Source organism: Mixophyes fleayi, chromosome 6 (genome assembly GCF_038048845.1).
Source record: "Mixophyes fleayi isolate aMixFle1 chromosome 6, aMixFle1.hap1, whole genome shotgun sequence".
NCBI classification, from domain to species: Eukaryota; Metazoa; Chordata; class Amphibia; order Anura; family Limnodynastidae; genus Mixophyes; species Mixophyes fleayi.
The window spans coordinates 177,768,608-177,785,089 of NC_134407.1; the positions used below are offsets into that span (position 1 = coordinate 177,768,608).

The following is a 16,482-nucleotide window of genomic DNA, read 5'->3' on the forward strand; positions in this document are numbered from 1 at the left end:
GAATCCTACAGCACTTTCGCGGCAACATTGTTTATTCTCAATTTCCCGTTTCACTTGGAGCCAATGAGGACTTGCTAAACGGCGAATGCCCACCTGCCTCCCTTTACCAATCCAGTCGTGTGCCGTTTGATTGACAGTTACAGTAGCCAACCAGTGTCTGCAACAAGCAGACAAACGTGCTTTTGACGGAAAGTCGGCCTACCCTTTCATGTGCACACTGCTTAGGGGCAGTATCGTAAAGGGTATAGAGACAGCTATACGCAGACTCTTGGGGTTCTGGTTTACCTGCAGAGAAAAGGTATGCAGGTTGCAGTGCTACATAATATTAATCAATGACAAAGCTTGTCCTTTTAAGTTTCTTTACCTTTTCTAACGATCAGCCTATAAACTTCCTGTATTTGTTACATGCTTTGTTATTGTCCTCCTTTACTGCTTCAATTTCCACGCAAACTACCTCTCTGTATAAGGTTTTTAATTGTATGATATGGTATATATTGTGTATATGTGTATATAATCTGTTGATATATTATTTTATCTTGCAGAGATTTAAGATCACCAGATATCTGTACTGTAGGCAGATGACACTGGACATATATTTTCTCCAGTCTGTTTAAATGATGGAGACGATAAAAGAAACATCAGTCTTGGTGGCGGAAGCAACCAAGGAGGATAATTGCAGTGTTTTACATGGTATGATGGAGAAGAACGTAGAAGAATCAGGCATGGTGGAGGAAGCAACCAAGGAGGATAATGGCAGCGTTTTACCTGGTATGATGGAGAAGAACGTAGAAGAATCGGGCATGGTGGAGGAAGCAACCATAGAGGATAATGGCAGCGTTTTACCTGGTATGATGGAGAAGAACGTAGAAGAATCGGGCATGGTGGAGGAAGCAACCATAGAGGATAATGGCAGCGTTGTGCACTGTGCGATGGAGAAGAACTTAGAAGAATTAGGCATGGTAGCAGAAGCAATCATAGAGGATAATAGCAGCGTTTTACACAGTAAGCCTTAATAACTGCTCTTTTTATTGTTATTAGAGTTTTATCCAGTATGTTTAATGAGTTAACATTTTAAGTATATGCAATTAGTAAAATTTGCACATAGATTACATACTGCTATAACAAGATTGAAATATATCTAACAATAACTAACCAATGAGGAAATATTGGTGTTTTTCCAGTAGATTTCATTGATCAGTGGCGCTCAACAAGTTTTCATGAAAGTGATTTGGTCCACGGTTTGCTCAGACGCAGTCCACGTGATCTTGGGAAGTCTCTGGTGGCAACAGGGTTCCCTTTCTCAGTGTTGAAATGACGCAGCCGCATGGTTTGGCCTGGTTGCCGAGTCACTTCTGCACCTGGAGGTAGAGCTATTATTATTCTGCTTTCCAGTAATACCCTGCCCATGGGTGTGGATTTAAAGAGCAGAGCAATTACAGCTACATAACCACAGGCATATAAGCAGAACATTTCATTAGGTTATGTAACTTTTATATATAGGAGAACATTAATCTGTCAGTCATTATCTCCTCATCCTTGTTCACCTCCTTTCATCATCATGTTTCTCCATTAACCCTCTTATCCTTATAAGATCATTCCCCTTACCATTCTACCCCTCACTCACACAGGCCTCTGCACTGCTCCAGTGTGGAACTGATCATACATCTGTTCCCCTATGAGTACTTTTTGTGCCAAGCCTTGCCCCCACTGCTGCTTGATCAGAGAGGGACAGATCAGTTTCCCACTGAGCAAGTTTAAATTTGGTGCTCCAGAATGCCGGTGCATGCTGTGCACACAGCATTCTGGGGCACTAGAAGATGCCAGTGTCGGTGGTTAGAGCAGAGGGCTCATTATTGAGCGGTTTGTTCTGCAGCTCTACCTATTACAAAAAAAGTTAGGAGAAGGGCGATTGCCTATGTTTCTAACTAAAGATCTTTCTCCCACATGCACTGGACTCCATCCAGCAAAGGTGTGGTCTGGGCAGCTGGCAAGATGTGAACTGCAGTCCACTAGTGAATTGAAACTGTGTACTTTTTGAATATGATCTTTAACAAAGTACACTTTGTTACATGATGGACCGGACAGCTGTCAGGATTCTGCCTCTGTGGACTGTTGCTCTACTGACTGAGCTATTCTGACTGCTGGACAGTTCCTTGCCTTTATCCTGTGTTCCAGATCAGTTCTAGTGATCTCCTGATGTTCCAGCATGCCTTAACTCCACCCATTGACTTCCTATAAAAGCCTGGCCAGTTCCTGTCTCCAGTGCCTGATTATTGTGCTCCTTGCCTGTGATCTAGCTCCTGTTCCTGTTGCTTTTCTTACCTGCAGACATCTACTCGTGTAACGACCTCGGCTTGCCCTCGACTTCGCTTCTTTCCTAACCATTGGACCTCATTGCCTCTCTGTGTACTGTACCCGGCTACATTTGATTATTCTTATATTCTAATCTCCTGTTGGCCAGCCTTTCTCCCTGCCACTGGGCTCCTATCCAGACTCTGGACCGTGACAGAATAATCAAGCCCAAAAATGGATGTCGCGGGAGTAGCTGCGCTAAATACTCTAAAAAAAACTATTCACAGAAATCAGACAGGCCAGATGGACTTTATTCTTCTCTCGTTTTAACTTTATAATTTCTTACCGACCGGGATCCAGAAATGGCAAAGCAGATGCACTGTCAAGAATGACAGGTATTGGTATTGGCTGTACTGTATTATAATTATGTATTGAACTGTATTGAACTGCTAAATATTGCATCTGCTAAAATAAATTACTTTGTGCTTTGGAAACGCAAATCGCTTATGCAATGCTTATTTGAAAACGATAAAATTACTTTAATAACCTCTTCATATAACATCTCGTGTTCAGTTGACTTCTAAGCTCTGGAAGAGTTTTTAACTGCTCTGGGAATAAAACTTAATCTGTGTTCGGCTTTTCACCCACAGTCTAATGGACAGACTGAAAGGACTAGTCAGAGAGTTGAACAATATTTAAGAAGTTTTATTAGTTCCCTTCAAGATGATTGGATGAATTTTCTATCCACTGCTGACTTCTCCTACAATAACTTTGAATCCTACAATAACTCTGAACACAGTTCAATTTCCCAGATGCCTTTCTTTGCCAACTTTGCACTCCATCTAACCTTTATTCCAAATCTCCTGGTTTCCACATCAATTCCAACGGTGACTGATAGAATCACAACTTTACAAGAAGTTCAAAAAAGGCTTGTTAAAAATTTGAGAGAAGCCCAGGAACATTACAGTCAAGCTGCTAACAAACACCGTAGAGATGTACCCAATTTTCTTGTTGGAGACAAAGTCTGGCTATCCACTAAAAACCTTAAACAGCGGATACCCTCACCAAAATTGGGCCATTTAAAATCCTATCCCAAATTGGTCAAGTTGCCTTCCGCTTACAACTTCCCATCTCTATGAAAATACATCTGATAGTCCATGTTTCTCTGCTCAAATCATTTCAACACAACTTCCCTGGCTGGATTTCGGCCCCACCACCACCAGTCATAGTGGAAGGAAAAGATAACTTTATTGTTGAAGAGATCCGGGACTCCAGAATCCACAGAAATAGGTTACAATATTTGGTGAAATGGAGGGGATATTCCTGGGAGCCAGCAGAAAATGTCCATGCCTCCAGATTAACCAGACAATTTCACCAGAGACATCCTAGCAAACCAGCTCCTGAAACTCCCAGGGATGTACTGGAAGGAGGGGAGTATTGTCAGGATTTGAACCCAGGGCTTCTGCCTCTGTGGACTGCTGCTCTACTGACTGAGCTATTCTGGCTGCTGGACAGTTCCTTGCCTTTATCCTGTGTTCCAGATGAGTTCTCGTGGTCTCCTGATGTTCCAGCATGCCTTAACTCCACCCCTTGACTTCCTTTAAAAGCCTGGCTAGTTCCTGTCTCCACTGCCTGATTTATTGTGCTCCTTGCCTGTGATCTAGCTCCTGTTCCTGTTGCTTTTCTTACTTGCAGACATCTTCTATTTGTGTACCGACCTCGGCTTGCCCTCGACTTCGATTCTTCCCTAACCATTGGACCGCATTGCCTTTCAGTGTACCGTACCCGGCTACTTTTGACTATTCTTATATTCTAATCTCCTGTTGGCCAGCCTTCCTCCATGCCACTGGACCGTGACAACAGCCTTGTTATTTTTACCTGTTCATTTCTTCGATTTCTGGCACTTGGAGTAAGAAGTTAACTTTCTGCTTCACTTTGCATTTTATGTGGACTCTCAATACATGTTATCTGTGTGATTGTAATTTATGTGCAGTCATATTTGCTCAATTCACAAGTATCTTTAAAAATGGGCAATTTACAGTTAAAAAACAAATTTCCACAATAATGATCTGTAGACAATATTGCAACAATGTGGCAGATAATCTTGTGGTTTCAGTTTATTAAAGTGGCTGTAGATTGAGCTGTCAGTGCTGGATGTGCCACTTAAAGTATTTTTATTAATAATACATTACAAAATTCTTAATAGCGCATAAAAGGCTAAGGGCTAGATTTACTAAGCTGCGGGTTTGAAAAAAATGGGGATGTTGCTATAGCAACCAATCAGATTCTAGCTTTCATTTATTTAGTGCTTTCTACATAATGTGACAGCTAGAATCTGATTGGTTGCTATAGGCAACATCCCCATTTTTTCAAACCCGCAGCTTAGTAAATCTAACCCTAAGGGGGGTATTCAATTGTTGCCGTTAACGCTCTCAAACGAGGCTCTAAAAATATTAGCGTTAATACGGTAATTACTCGCTACATTTCATCTGGGAGCTGCGAGATGAAATTCAGCGAGTAAACTACCGTATTAACGGTATTTACGCGCATATTACCGTATAAACTAATATTTTTCGAGCGCTCGTTTTTTTTTGTTTTAGCGCGTTAAAAGCAACAATTGAATACCCCCCTAAGTTACTGAGTTTCTATTCCCTTATGAACACACTTTATTTGAATTGTACGTGACAGGGATGAACGGTGCTGGGAAGTACCAGTGTTCAAGGTGGACGTTACAGTGCCTCTGACCACGGTCATAGACTCTTTTTGCCTCCTACTTAATGCAGTTAGCACCAACATTCTTATAATGCGAATGTTATTCTTGTAGATTGTTAAATTAACTTGGAAGAAACTCACAGAATAGGTTACTCAGAGGGGTTTCTCTGGTGCTGTGACAGATTGTATGGTGGCATTTAAAATGGCCACATTTCATACACTCGGTGTAGCTGACAAGTCCACTTTGATAATGTGGAACAAGTATTCCAATTCCACCTCTATTCTTGTCTTATTTGGATCTACTTACAGTTTTCTTCTTGTTTTAGAAGAACCTTCAGTAGGAGATGAACTCTGCAGACTAGAGCCTGACACAAAGGATGGAAAGGCCACTGCCTCTGAAGTTCCGCTACAGCATGAGGGTCCAGGTTGGTGGATCCAGCTATGGAAAGCCTTGTTTTGAAATCACCTGTAACATTGCGTTATGACAACAGAAACTGCAGCAGTGTGTGTACATTATGCAGACTGTTGATGTTTATTAATGCTCTTTAACTTAAAGCTTCCCATCCAGCAATTATTATGTGAGGCTTGTGTATGCCGTCCATGTATTGATGGGTATAAATGTAAATGCGTTACAAGTACAGGTAATGTTCTCGCACCATATGGTATTTCCTGATCTATTGTCACAGTGACTGTTGAAGGTGTCGCAACCTTTTAATTTGGCACATTTGCTCATCATGATCTGTCATTTCATAGAGTGGACAATAAGAGTTAATTAGTAAATACAGAATATGCAGATGATCAATCTACCTATTTTTTGCATATCTGTGCCTATTTAACCGCATAACAAGGAGAACCCCCTACTTCCGGCTTTAGGAAGTGTTCCTGAGCAAGCACTCTGCATGACCATTTACAGGGCTGCTAAAGTAAAGACCCCACTTTTCAGACCTGCCTACTTTTAAATCACCCCTTTATGCTATCTATTACAATGGTGTCAGAAAATGCAGCTCATTAGAGATTAATTTTATATTCTAAATAAACCATGAGAATACGGGTACTCAGGAGCTGTCTTTAATTTTCATGGTGTATTGTATTAATACATTGGTATTTATGCACATGGAGAAATGTTTTGGAGTATAAAGTGAACCGTGTGGTGTAAGAGTAGCCCCATTGTAAATCCATAGTCTGATCTCCCCCCCACCTCAGTGAATACTCAGTGAGAGAGTTTTGCAGGGGGAAAGGCCTCTTTCTACAAGGTAAATCTCCCTTCAAGCTTAATTATCTGAGTGAGGAGGTTTCCTGTACCCAGCAGGCCAGCTTCTCCCTTTAGTAGGAACGCCATTTATATTACCCAAAGCAAATCTGCGTCGACTGGTAAAGTAGAGCAAAAATAGCTGCGTGATGGAGCAAAATTACATTTGTTCTGCAGCTTAGGAAATTACCTTTTTTTTTTTTTTTTACCGATCACATTACAATTATCTTCTCTTTTCCATATATAGAGGTGATTTTTTTTAATCGTGTAGAGCAGAGCTTCCTGGAAAAGTAATAGCTAGAATGTATTGTGTCTTATACGTAAATTAAAATGTAATACTCTCGCCATATAGCACACTATTCTGATCAGTCTTCACCTTTTCAAAGAAATGGTCCATAGACTTTACTGTGCTCATACATTATGCTGGATCATGGGTGTCACTTAAACTGCTTGTATTGAATAGAATATTACACAGGCAGAGTGTGTAATCTCTTTTAGGATCTTCTTGATACCAATTACAGCTGTCCTTTCTTTCAGGAAAGCACATATCTATACAGAAAGAGTTATCTCACCTGGAGGCTTTAGTTGAGCAAAGTGATGGTAAGTTGACATTATTTTTTTTATTTAACAACTTTATTTGTTTTCAAACATAACGCAATCATCACAGAGAGTAAGTACATGTATGTAGGCACCAATTACGCAAACACAACCCAAAACAGCAAAATCATTGTTGCGAATATGAAACGTAAATATCCAAGTAGAGGAAGACCTTTGTGCTTCCATGATGCATATTGAAACGTAAGGAAAAGGTGGAGGGGGAATTTTGACCTACTGGAAGAAACCAACAAGAGCAAATTAACCAACTGCAATTACCAAGTAAGGTCTGAGAGTCCGCCAGTGGGGGAATTTTGATGGGACAAGGCTCTATAATAGTATGTTTTTGTTTTTTAAACTGGCTATTATTACAAAGGGCTACCCATGTGTAGTGAGCCTTTCTTCTTTGAAATGATGTAAACTAAAATCTAGAATGCAATAAATAATTATTTCCCATTGCACAATAGATTTCTTTTGCATCTGTCTATCCATCAACCCAAATTTGTGCAAATATATCATGTCTACACATGACGTCACTGGATTGTGTGGGGCACACCCATCTATTGGCTTTATGCACGTAGGATGGAAAGTTTTAAAAAGATATACAGGATTGCATAATATGTATACAAAACAGACACAATTTGGCGCTACTCAATAATCCGGTTAAAAGTCCATCAAGATGTAATATAAAATGGCAATAAAACACTCCATGTATGAGCGGCCACCTCACCCCAACAGCCAGGTGGTAGGTCCAGAAGTATCTACAATGGAAACGAGGGGAGAAGTTGGCATCTGATAGTATAGTTAGAACATCTTTGTTCCACCCAATTCTTATTATATAAGCATACCAGATAGATATAGATACAGGCACATAGCAGTAGGTCTAGCCCGTGGGTCCAATCTGATGCAATTCTAGACGTATGTTGTCAATTGTAGGATTACATGATAGTTACATTGTATTTTTTAATATATTTTTAAACTGTTTATTTTATGAGGAAACATGCCAAAAAGATCAAGTTCATTAAACAATTGTATATGAACACACGGGGGTATTTAATTGTCAGCGAGTTGTTTTTTTGTTTTTTTTTACCGTGTTAAGTCATTTTAACGCTGTTTTTTATATTTTTTGAGCGGGTACTAACTTTACCCGCAATTCAATTCCATTTTTAACGCTACGGTTTTTTTCATGAAACGGTCCTCTCGCGCTCCAGTGGAAGGTCTATTGAAAGTAATAGGGTGTGCGAGAGGCAGCCGCGTTAAAAGCTATTCAATTGTTTTTTAATGCGACGGGTAAAAAAGGAAAATATGCTGTTTTATCTCGCACCTCCTTGGGGTGTGTTAAAAGTAAAAAAACCTCTGAAAAGTATTTGAAATCATGTAATAAGGTGGAAAAAAAAAGTTCAACTTATGTTTATCACTAATGCCTAACTTGTGTAAGTTGATTTTCTTGTGAAAAAATAATGAAATGAGAAATAAATAAAAAAAATCACAAATTAAAATATTTATGTATGTTTTTGGTACAAATATGAATGTAATAATGTGTTTTGACATGGTATAGATGATTGTATGGTAAAAAATAGTTCAATAAAAAACTCACTAACAATTGAATACCCCCCACAAAACTTTTCCTTCAAAGTTGCAATGTATATTATAAAAATAAGTGTTGCTATAGATTATTAAATGTTCTGTAATTTTGTACATCTTTATTCACTGTAGGTCAGAAGAAACCCTGTCCTCTGTGTCCAGAAGACCGATTTAGGTCCCGTCACATCAATAAATTACTTCGACACCTACAGAACTTTCACTGGAAAGTTTCTGTCGAATTGGAAGGTTTGACTTTTTTGCTTTAAAGTTTGTTCATTAAAGGTCTATCAGCGGCCTTATTTTCTTGCTGTTACACTTTTGTCTTTATCAGCCATCTTAGGGACAGAGACAAGAACTCCAGGAGCCAATATTAAGCTGTTACGTCTTCATCAAGCACTTGAATATGATAATGAAACTTCAGTGACAGTAAAATTGTTCTTTTTTACTAGGGAGTAACTAGCATGCAAGCCACTCACTTGTGTGAATGATGTACAGACCATGGGGTAAAAGTATTAACCTGCGATTCTAGAAAATCGCCGATATTTGCCGACTTTGCTGGCCAAATTTAAAGCGGCAATGTGTGTAAAGGCAAGTTTTGCCTTTAAACACATTGCTGCTTTACCCACATGTGTAGAAGAGAAAAATAGAGAGGGCCACACACTCTTATTTTTACAAAAAAATCCCAAAAATGCTTAAACACTTTTTTCTATCTTTGTTTGATTTTTAGGCTACAGAATGTGCATTTGTTACTTACCATGCAGACAGAATAGAGCACCAAATGAAAATGAGGTATTGTGGCCAGACAAGTTTTATTCTTCTTCCCTTGTATTCTTATTCTTTATCCTCGTTGTAAAATGGTCAAAAAAGAAACAGTAGTGTAAGTTTGTGCATACTGATGTCTTTATTAAAACCATTTTGCATCTTGCGTATAACCTAGTTGAGGTTGGTTTGTGATTATATATTTCTGCCTGTACCACTAATTCAGCATGAAATTGTAAAGTGTCAGAGGTGTGGACCTAATAATAAATTGATTAAGAAACTGTAGTTATATTGCTATAATATTCACACTTTAACTCCATGAGTTTCTTTAAAGCAGTATATATGGGTTGATCATAAACTGCTGCAATTCTCGTTCTCTCCTAATCTGAACCTCCCCTCATCTCACTGTAACTTGTACTTCTCATCTGTGCAAACTGTTTAAAAAATAAATAAAGTATGTGACAGGCATTTGTTATCTATTGCTGTAACCTGTGTTGTGCTGCTTATCAGTGAAGCATAGTTTATGACACTGGCCTGACACTCCTCTAGTCTAACTAAAGCTGGGTACACACTACACGGTTTTCGTCCAATAATCGGCTCAATCAGCCAACATATGACCGCTCGTTCAAAAGTCGGGTCAGTGTGTGCAGTCACACGATGGTCGAAAGTCTGCCCAAATGGACGATTGTCGCCTGATTTGGTTGGTCGTACCGTTTAATATTTTCGTTCCAATCTCGTTTCCGTTGTGTAGTGTATATAAACTTCCGACCGATCCACAACAGTGAGTGCGAAATTACAGTCATTGCTCACGACAACATGGCTGTAAAAAGTCGCTTAAGGGACGTCAGCTCTTCCCTTTATCGTCCTAAACAAGACTAGTGTGTATGCAGTCCATGGACCGAGCGATCGGAACATCGATCGCATGTAAAATCGCTCGGCATAAAAAGTTGGTGAAAAATTCTGTAGTGTGCACCTAGCTTAAGACCTATAGAGCTTTTTTTCTGATTAGCTGACCGGTTAGCACAGATATAGCAAGTTTGTTTTCTTCCCAACTATATCTAAACATTACAACAACAAAAACTACCACAGCCTTCTAATGGCGCACCGCATGACCAAATATTCAAATTATTATTTGTAGATCTATAGTTTATGCATATGAGTATACACACATATAATCAATAGCAATCTAATACGTATAATAATCTAAGAATAATACCCAGGGCTAGGTAACTCCCCACTGCTTTGGACAAAACAAGTGACGAAAGAAAAAAAGGAAATAGTACAGCGCAGAGAGTTATCTACAGCGCAAACATCAATTTATACACCAACACAGATTACATAAGTGAAAATGCAATGTTTTAATGCATAGCCATAGAACATCATATATAAAATGCAAATAATCACTGCTGTGCTGGACCATTTTGCATCTTGCGTATAACCTAGTTGAAGTTGGTTTGTGAATGAAAATATATTATAATATATAATTTCTGCCTGTACCACTAATTCAGCTTGAAATTGTAAAGTGACAGAGGCAGGGGCGGATTGGGAACTTAAAGTGGCCCTGGAAAAATTTTTTGAAGTGGCCTCATGTCGGCGGGACTAAAATAACTGTAGTTGGGGCCAACAGAAAAGTAGGCGGGATTTAGAACTACAGGAATTTGGTTGTAGTAACATTTAGGAAAACCTAGATGTGATGACTTTACACACAGTGGGTCACTAGGTGTGCATGGAAGTGCTGATAATCATCCGGCAGGAAAGTTCCCTGCTCTCAATATTAAGCACGTAACAAGTTCGAATTGGAGTGCCTTACGGGTTACTGACACCAAAGGGTGATGTCACATTGATGTGGTTTTTTTTTTTCAGTGATGTCAATAAGAATAATGACTTGAATCACTGTAAATATGTTTTCTTTTTCATCCATTCTGGGGGACACTGCTAAAATGGGTTGTATGAGGAGAGCGTGTAGTTGGCACTTAACCAATTAATGTGTTATTTGTGACATGTTGACAGACCCCTTCCTTCTTTAGCTCCCCAGTATAATTTAGGTGCCCAATGAGTTGGGCTTACTGTGGTTGCAATGCAGCGATCTTCTGCCGATGTTAAGATTATTTTATTTGATTATTATTTTTTCTTTAACTTAGAAACATGGGTGTATGTGCTACACTGCAGCAAATACACTTACTGGGTCCGTAGCGGAAAGTATTCCATTACTGTGTCCCAACTTCACAACAGGCACACAGGACGTGGAGGATAGAAACTGCTATAGCCGTTACAGAGCCAAGATATTGAACGCCTGGGTAAAAACAGTGACGGCGGTGGTGTAACAGACCACTGTCACTCTGAACCGGACTAATTGTCCGGCGCTGCCATTGGACAGAGAGCGCCAGCAACTGAAAAGGCGGGCGGCCATTAGAAGCGGAGGGGGGACTGGGGATCACATTTCGGGCCACAAGAAGAAATTGGAGCCAGAGGCTGCTGCAGGCTTACTATAGAAGCACGGTAGAACAGTCGTTGACAGAGGCCGCTGTAGCGTGAAGAACGCACGGTGGAGAAGCCCAAATAGGGATTTCTCCTCCCCCCCCCCCCCCTCCCCACTTCTGCTGAGATTCAAGGATGCATTCCTACAGCTGTGTGTGTACATATATATATTTCAGTGGAACAACTGAGCGGACATTGTCAGTAATGGTTCAGGTTATTTCCAGTCGGCAGCGATATCATCTAGTGCCGCAATGTTTTTACGAACTGTAACCCCTTGCAGGGTAGACAGGTACCGGCCCCCATAACTGGATAAGGGCCTGGGCCTACTTGGTCACATAGCAGAGGGGGTCCTCCCAGGGGAAACCAATTACGCCATGATTAGGGTAAGGCTTCTTAGGGTGTTCTTGCCCACACAGACACCATGACAACAGCAGACATGTCTATTAAGTGTCAGGGGTCCACTCAGGCCTGTCCTTGAAATCTGTCATCGACAAGGGTCTACTGAATCAAAGAGGTATAGAGGATTCTAGTTCTCTCCAAAAGGGGATTGGGAAGAAACCTTTATGTACAAGGGCATTGTGGACCTGGTTGTGGCAGCAACAGTGAAAGGACTCCTAACACTATGACCATTATCCTCTGCTGCTATCTAGTATGGTACAGCTGAAATCCAGTGCCTATGGCAGACATGTCTAAGGCCCCATATAAACATATCCTGTTCCTAACATAGCAGAGTCATTAGGGCGATGCAGACTTGGAGGACCAGTGGGCAGTGCAGTTGTTAGGCAATGATCCCTTTGACTTTCCATTGTCTGAGTTTTGGGAAGATGGATATGAGGAGATGCATAACGTTACCTCATTTCATTAGCTGTTGGAAGATTGTTGAGGGCCACGGGATCATCTGATTGAGGTCCTCCTGGACCAACACTAAGTTGTAGAATTTCCCCAAAAACCTCCTCCCTATTCAGGATGGGTACCAGAAACCGACGTATTTCGAAGGGTAGCCTACAAGAGATGAGTTCCTTCTCCTGGTGAATATCCAGAACAAACTCTGGCTTAAAGAAATCAGCCATGGAAACCTCTAAAGCTTCCAGACTGGAGGTTTCTTAGGAAATGGTCTCCTACTCTGTGATACTCCCTTACGGGAGGTTACAATCCTGCTCACTATAGGGGATCTCGTAAGCAAAGGTTTCCACCCTCTGCTCTGTGGTCCAGATGCTACATTTTCTCCACTCATATCAAGAGGAGGCCCTTCTGGTATTGGGTGCCTGAGATGGGACCATCTCGGGGCCTTGGCCTTGGAAATATGGTACATGGGGACACTGGTGTTGGCCTATGGGGCCGGAGAACAGTGATCCTTCGACAGCCAGGAAAGCGTTCTTGCCTTGGTATCTGCCTTCAAGTACCTGATCTTTAAGAGGGTCTTGTATAAGTGGACCTCAGGGTCATGTTACTGCCCCAACAGGGGGCTGGGTCATTTTTCAAGGGTTCAAGTCCTTTTTTACTTTGACAATTCCAGAGTCGTGGTATATGTCAACAGACAGGGCAGGAATGCCAGAGGGTGTCCAGTTACAGCCTGAATCCATTGGTTGTGTTGCAGCAGTCCATCGGGAAAGGGTTCTTCCACGCAGATCTTCAGAAGACTGTGCTCACAGTGAATTTACCTGATGTGCATCTCAGCACAGTCACCAGGACCCGGATTCTGTTTAGAACCAGGTTCCTACTGTAGAGGTGGCCGTCAGGCTGGGCAGTTTCACATAGGACACCCATTCCTTCCACTGTGGAAGTTACCCGAATCTCTGGAGGGTCTAGAGACGGGGCCCTTCTTAGAATTCTGATGACTTCAAATTGGGGCCATCTGGTCCGGATGGTGTATTCTGCCTGGGGGGTCCGGGCAGGAGAGGATCTTCTGCTGCTTCGCTCGGACCTTCTCTATCGGGGCCACTCCCAGCCGGAAATATCCTCGGCAACCCCCCCCCCCCCCTTCCCCTTGATCAGGACTGTACGGTCAACTTCAGCCGATTGAGGAGATTCTTCTCCAAGATAAGTGGCCACCTTTTGGTAGGCCTGGAAGCCTGTGACTACCACAGTACCACAGGGCATGCGGTGCCTTTGTGGGGGGGGGGCGTTTGGTTCATACCATTTAAAAAGTAAATAAATCTTGTTCCGCTCTTCCACAGATAAATACTGACAAGTCTCCAACTCAGTTCCTGACAGTTCTAGGGTCAGCTCGTCCTCTCGGACTTGCTGTGTTCGAAGCACAGGATAGTGAATGTGTATGAGGTATGTACCTCTCTCTCTAAGGGTTACTGACGCACCTCCACGTTTTCTTCTGCGGCCCCTGGAGAAGGTCTAGGGCTCTAGGTCCATATTCCTTTACCCCATTCATTGCAGCCTCGGGTCCAGCTGAAGTGCAGTTACCACGTGGCAGTGGAGTTCCTTATCTTGGTGTGCAGGGCATCAGGCTGGGGAGCCCTTGCCGGTTTCCCTTATTCATTAGGGATTGTCAGGGCTGTGGCACACAGTCCCTTCATTTAGCCTAACAGACTTTATAGGGTTCAATTAACCCTGGAGATTCGGTCCAGGTCCTTCGGGAGGAGGTTGCCTTTTTGGACCTTATCTCAGAATGGTTTCGAGCTGAGATTGGGAAAGGCTGGCAGCTAAGCAGACTATCACCAGGAGCTTCTGTCCTCCATTCGACAGGCCTTATAGGTTGTCAGATTTTTGTCAGCTTTCCCTTGGCAACATTCCCAGTTGACCCCCACTCCATGGGGGGGACTGCACTAAATGGTGCTTCAGTGAATCAGTTAGGCCGAGGAGTCATAATTCTCTGACTGCAATTTCCCATGAGTAATTTAGTTACTGTTGGGTCTACTGGCCCTGAGGTTTTAGGCGCAGTGTGGAGAGCTGGCTTATCAGAGCATTCCCTCCCTTGAAGGGGCTGCTTTTGTGCATCCCCATGGTAGCCATGTCCCACAGATTGGATGAAGGAGAAAAGAGGCTTTTTTATATAGGCAAAAAAATCCTTGTCTCTGGTTCCATCGGGGGGACACTTCGTTCCTTCACTTCTGCTGTTTGGTTCTTGGTTATTCGACTTCCTCTTCCTTGGGGCTTTAGAATTACACTGAGTAGCTACAGGGTGTTGCAGAGGGGAGGGGTCTGTCAGCATGTCATAATTAACAAGTTAACTTGTTAAGTGCCAACTCCACACTCCCCTCATACAACCCATGGTACCAGTGTCCCCCAGATGAAATCAGAAAAACTGATTTATCGTAAGTATTAAAATCCTCTTTTCATATACATCTATAAATTTTTATCAGAGATGAAATACTGTATGTTGAAGACCTCTTTTACCATACAGATCAAGTAATCTAATAAGTGTTCTAAAATGGTCAAGTGACGTTGGCCTTAACTGCCTATCTGTTGTTCATTGACTTTACAATACTGTTTCCCAAGGAAAATATGTTGAAAACCTTTCCTTTGTTTAGACAGTAGGCAGTATATTTACTAAACTGCGAGTTTGAAGAAGTGGAGATGTTGCCTACAGCAACCAATCAGATTATAGTTATCATTTATTTAGTACATGCTACAAAATGACAGGTAGAATCTGATTGGTTGCTATAGGCAACATCTCCACTTTTTCAAACCTGCAGCTTAGTAAATATACCCTAGGTTGTTAAATTGTTTTTTTTCTCTGAAAGTCAACATGTAGCCTAGTTGAGAAGTGCCTGAACTTCCTGTAGTCGGTGTGAGTTTTACAACTTTAAGGGGAAACTTCTTAAAAAAAAATTGAAAAACAAATAATTGCTTTAATGCATGAAAATAACATTTTTGGATACTGTATCAGAATACATGAATTATCATAGAAGTTGTTACCTGTGATCCAGCTTTTAACTCCAATCTCACGGGTTCACTGATGTCGGCTTTATTTTGTTTTGTTTTTTCCCCTCTCCCTGCAGCTGCCTACCAAGATGAGCGCTCATTACCATTGTATTATCTGCTCAGCAACGGTGTCCAGAAGAACAGAAATGATAAGACACATTAAGCGCCATGTTGACAAAGGAGAGACACAAGTGAGACCGACATCTGGTAGGTGGTTTTCCTGACTGCAGCTCTATTTCAGACGGAACACACAAACTGGATCACTTACAGCCGTTCTATAAAACAACTATTATCTGTGTTGCGCTTATTGTTAATTTTGTGTGTGTATAAAATTATATTTATGTCCAAGACACATTCTCAAAAACTGTACACTACATGCAAAAATCTTGTCAGCGAGGTTAGTGTTTCACTGGATGCTGTGAACCATAGGTAAAAAAAAGCTGTCCCTATGTGGAAAAATCCAGTTACCCTGAGTATGTAGTATGTGGATCATGGGGGCCCTGTTAGTGCGACTGACTGCATAGATTGGAAGATAGCAGTTAATGTCAATCATGGCAGCCTGAAAATCTAGTTGAACATCACATCAATCCCAATCATATGTTGATGGTTTATTGCTGGACGTTTTGTAAAAGCATGCTGGGATTTTGAGCCAATCTGGTTTAAAGCAACCAAATTGTCCATCCTAAATGTTGCAGGCATGGGCAATTTTTAAATGGTATCAAACAAAACATACTATATTAATGCTACACAGTAAGATAGTTGGGTAAACCAGCTTACCTTTTGTTTAAACTAATTGTTTGCTTGTTTGTTTGTTTTTCACAGTTAGACCTCAAGAAATTTTACACGAGTCAAACACCGAGGTTCGGGTTCTTCCTAATTTTAACACTCCGCAAATTTCTGGATCTTTTTTTAATCCAGTTATGAAAACTAACAGG

General features: G+C 41.3%; 1 protein-coding gene across 2 annotated transcripts in view; it reads left to right on the plus strand.

Moving 5' to 3' along the window:
* Window positions 1–546: 546 nt before the first annotated feature.
* Window positions 547–16,482, plus strand: part of TRMT1L (tRNA methyltransferase 1L) — a 44,955-nt gene continuing 29,019 nt past the window's right edge. Inside the window, exons 1-7 of one of the 2 annotated variants that reach the window (XM_075177408.1) lie at window positions 547–1,002; window positions 5,331–5,429; window positions 6,791–6,853; window positions 8,564–8,677; window positions 9,159–9,220; window positions 15,625–15,754; window positions 16,370–16,481. In XM_075177408.1, the coding sequence (XP_075033509.1) occupies window positions 615–1,002; window positions 5,331–5,429; window positions 6,791–6,853; window positions 8,564–8,677; window positions 9,159–9,220; window positions 15,625–15,754; window positions 16,370–16,481 (968 nt within the window). In that variant the 5' untranslated portion in view covers window positions 547–614. The remainder of the gene's footprint in view (window positions 1,003–5,330; window positions 5,430–6,790; window positions 6,854–8,563; window positions 8,678–9,158; window positions 9,221–15,624; window positions 15,755–16,369; window position 16,482) is intronic. The other variant, XM_075177409.1, reaches the window with a different exon arrangement.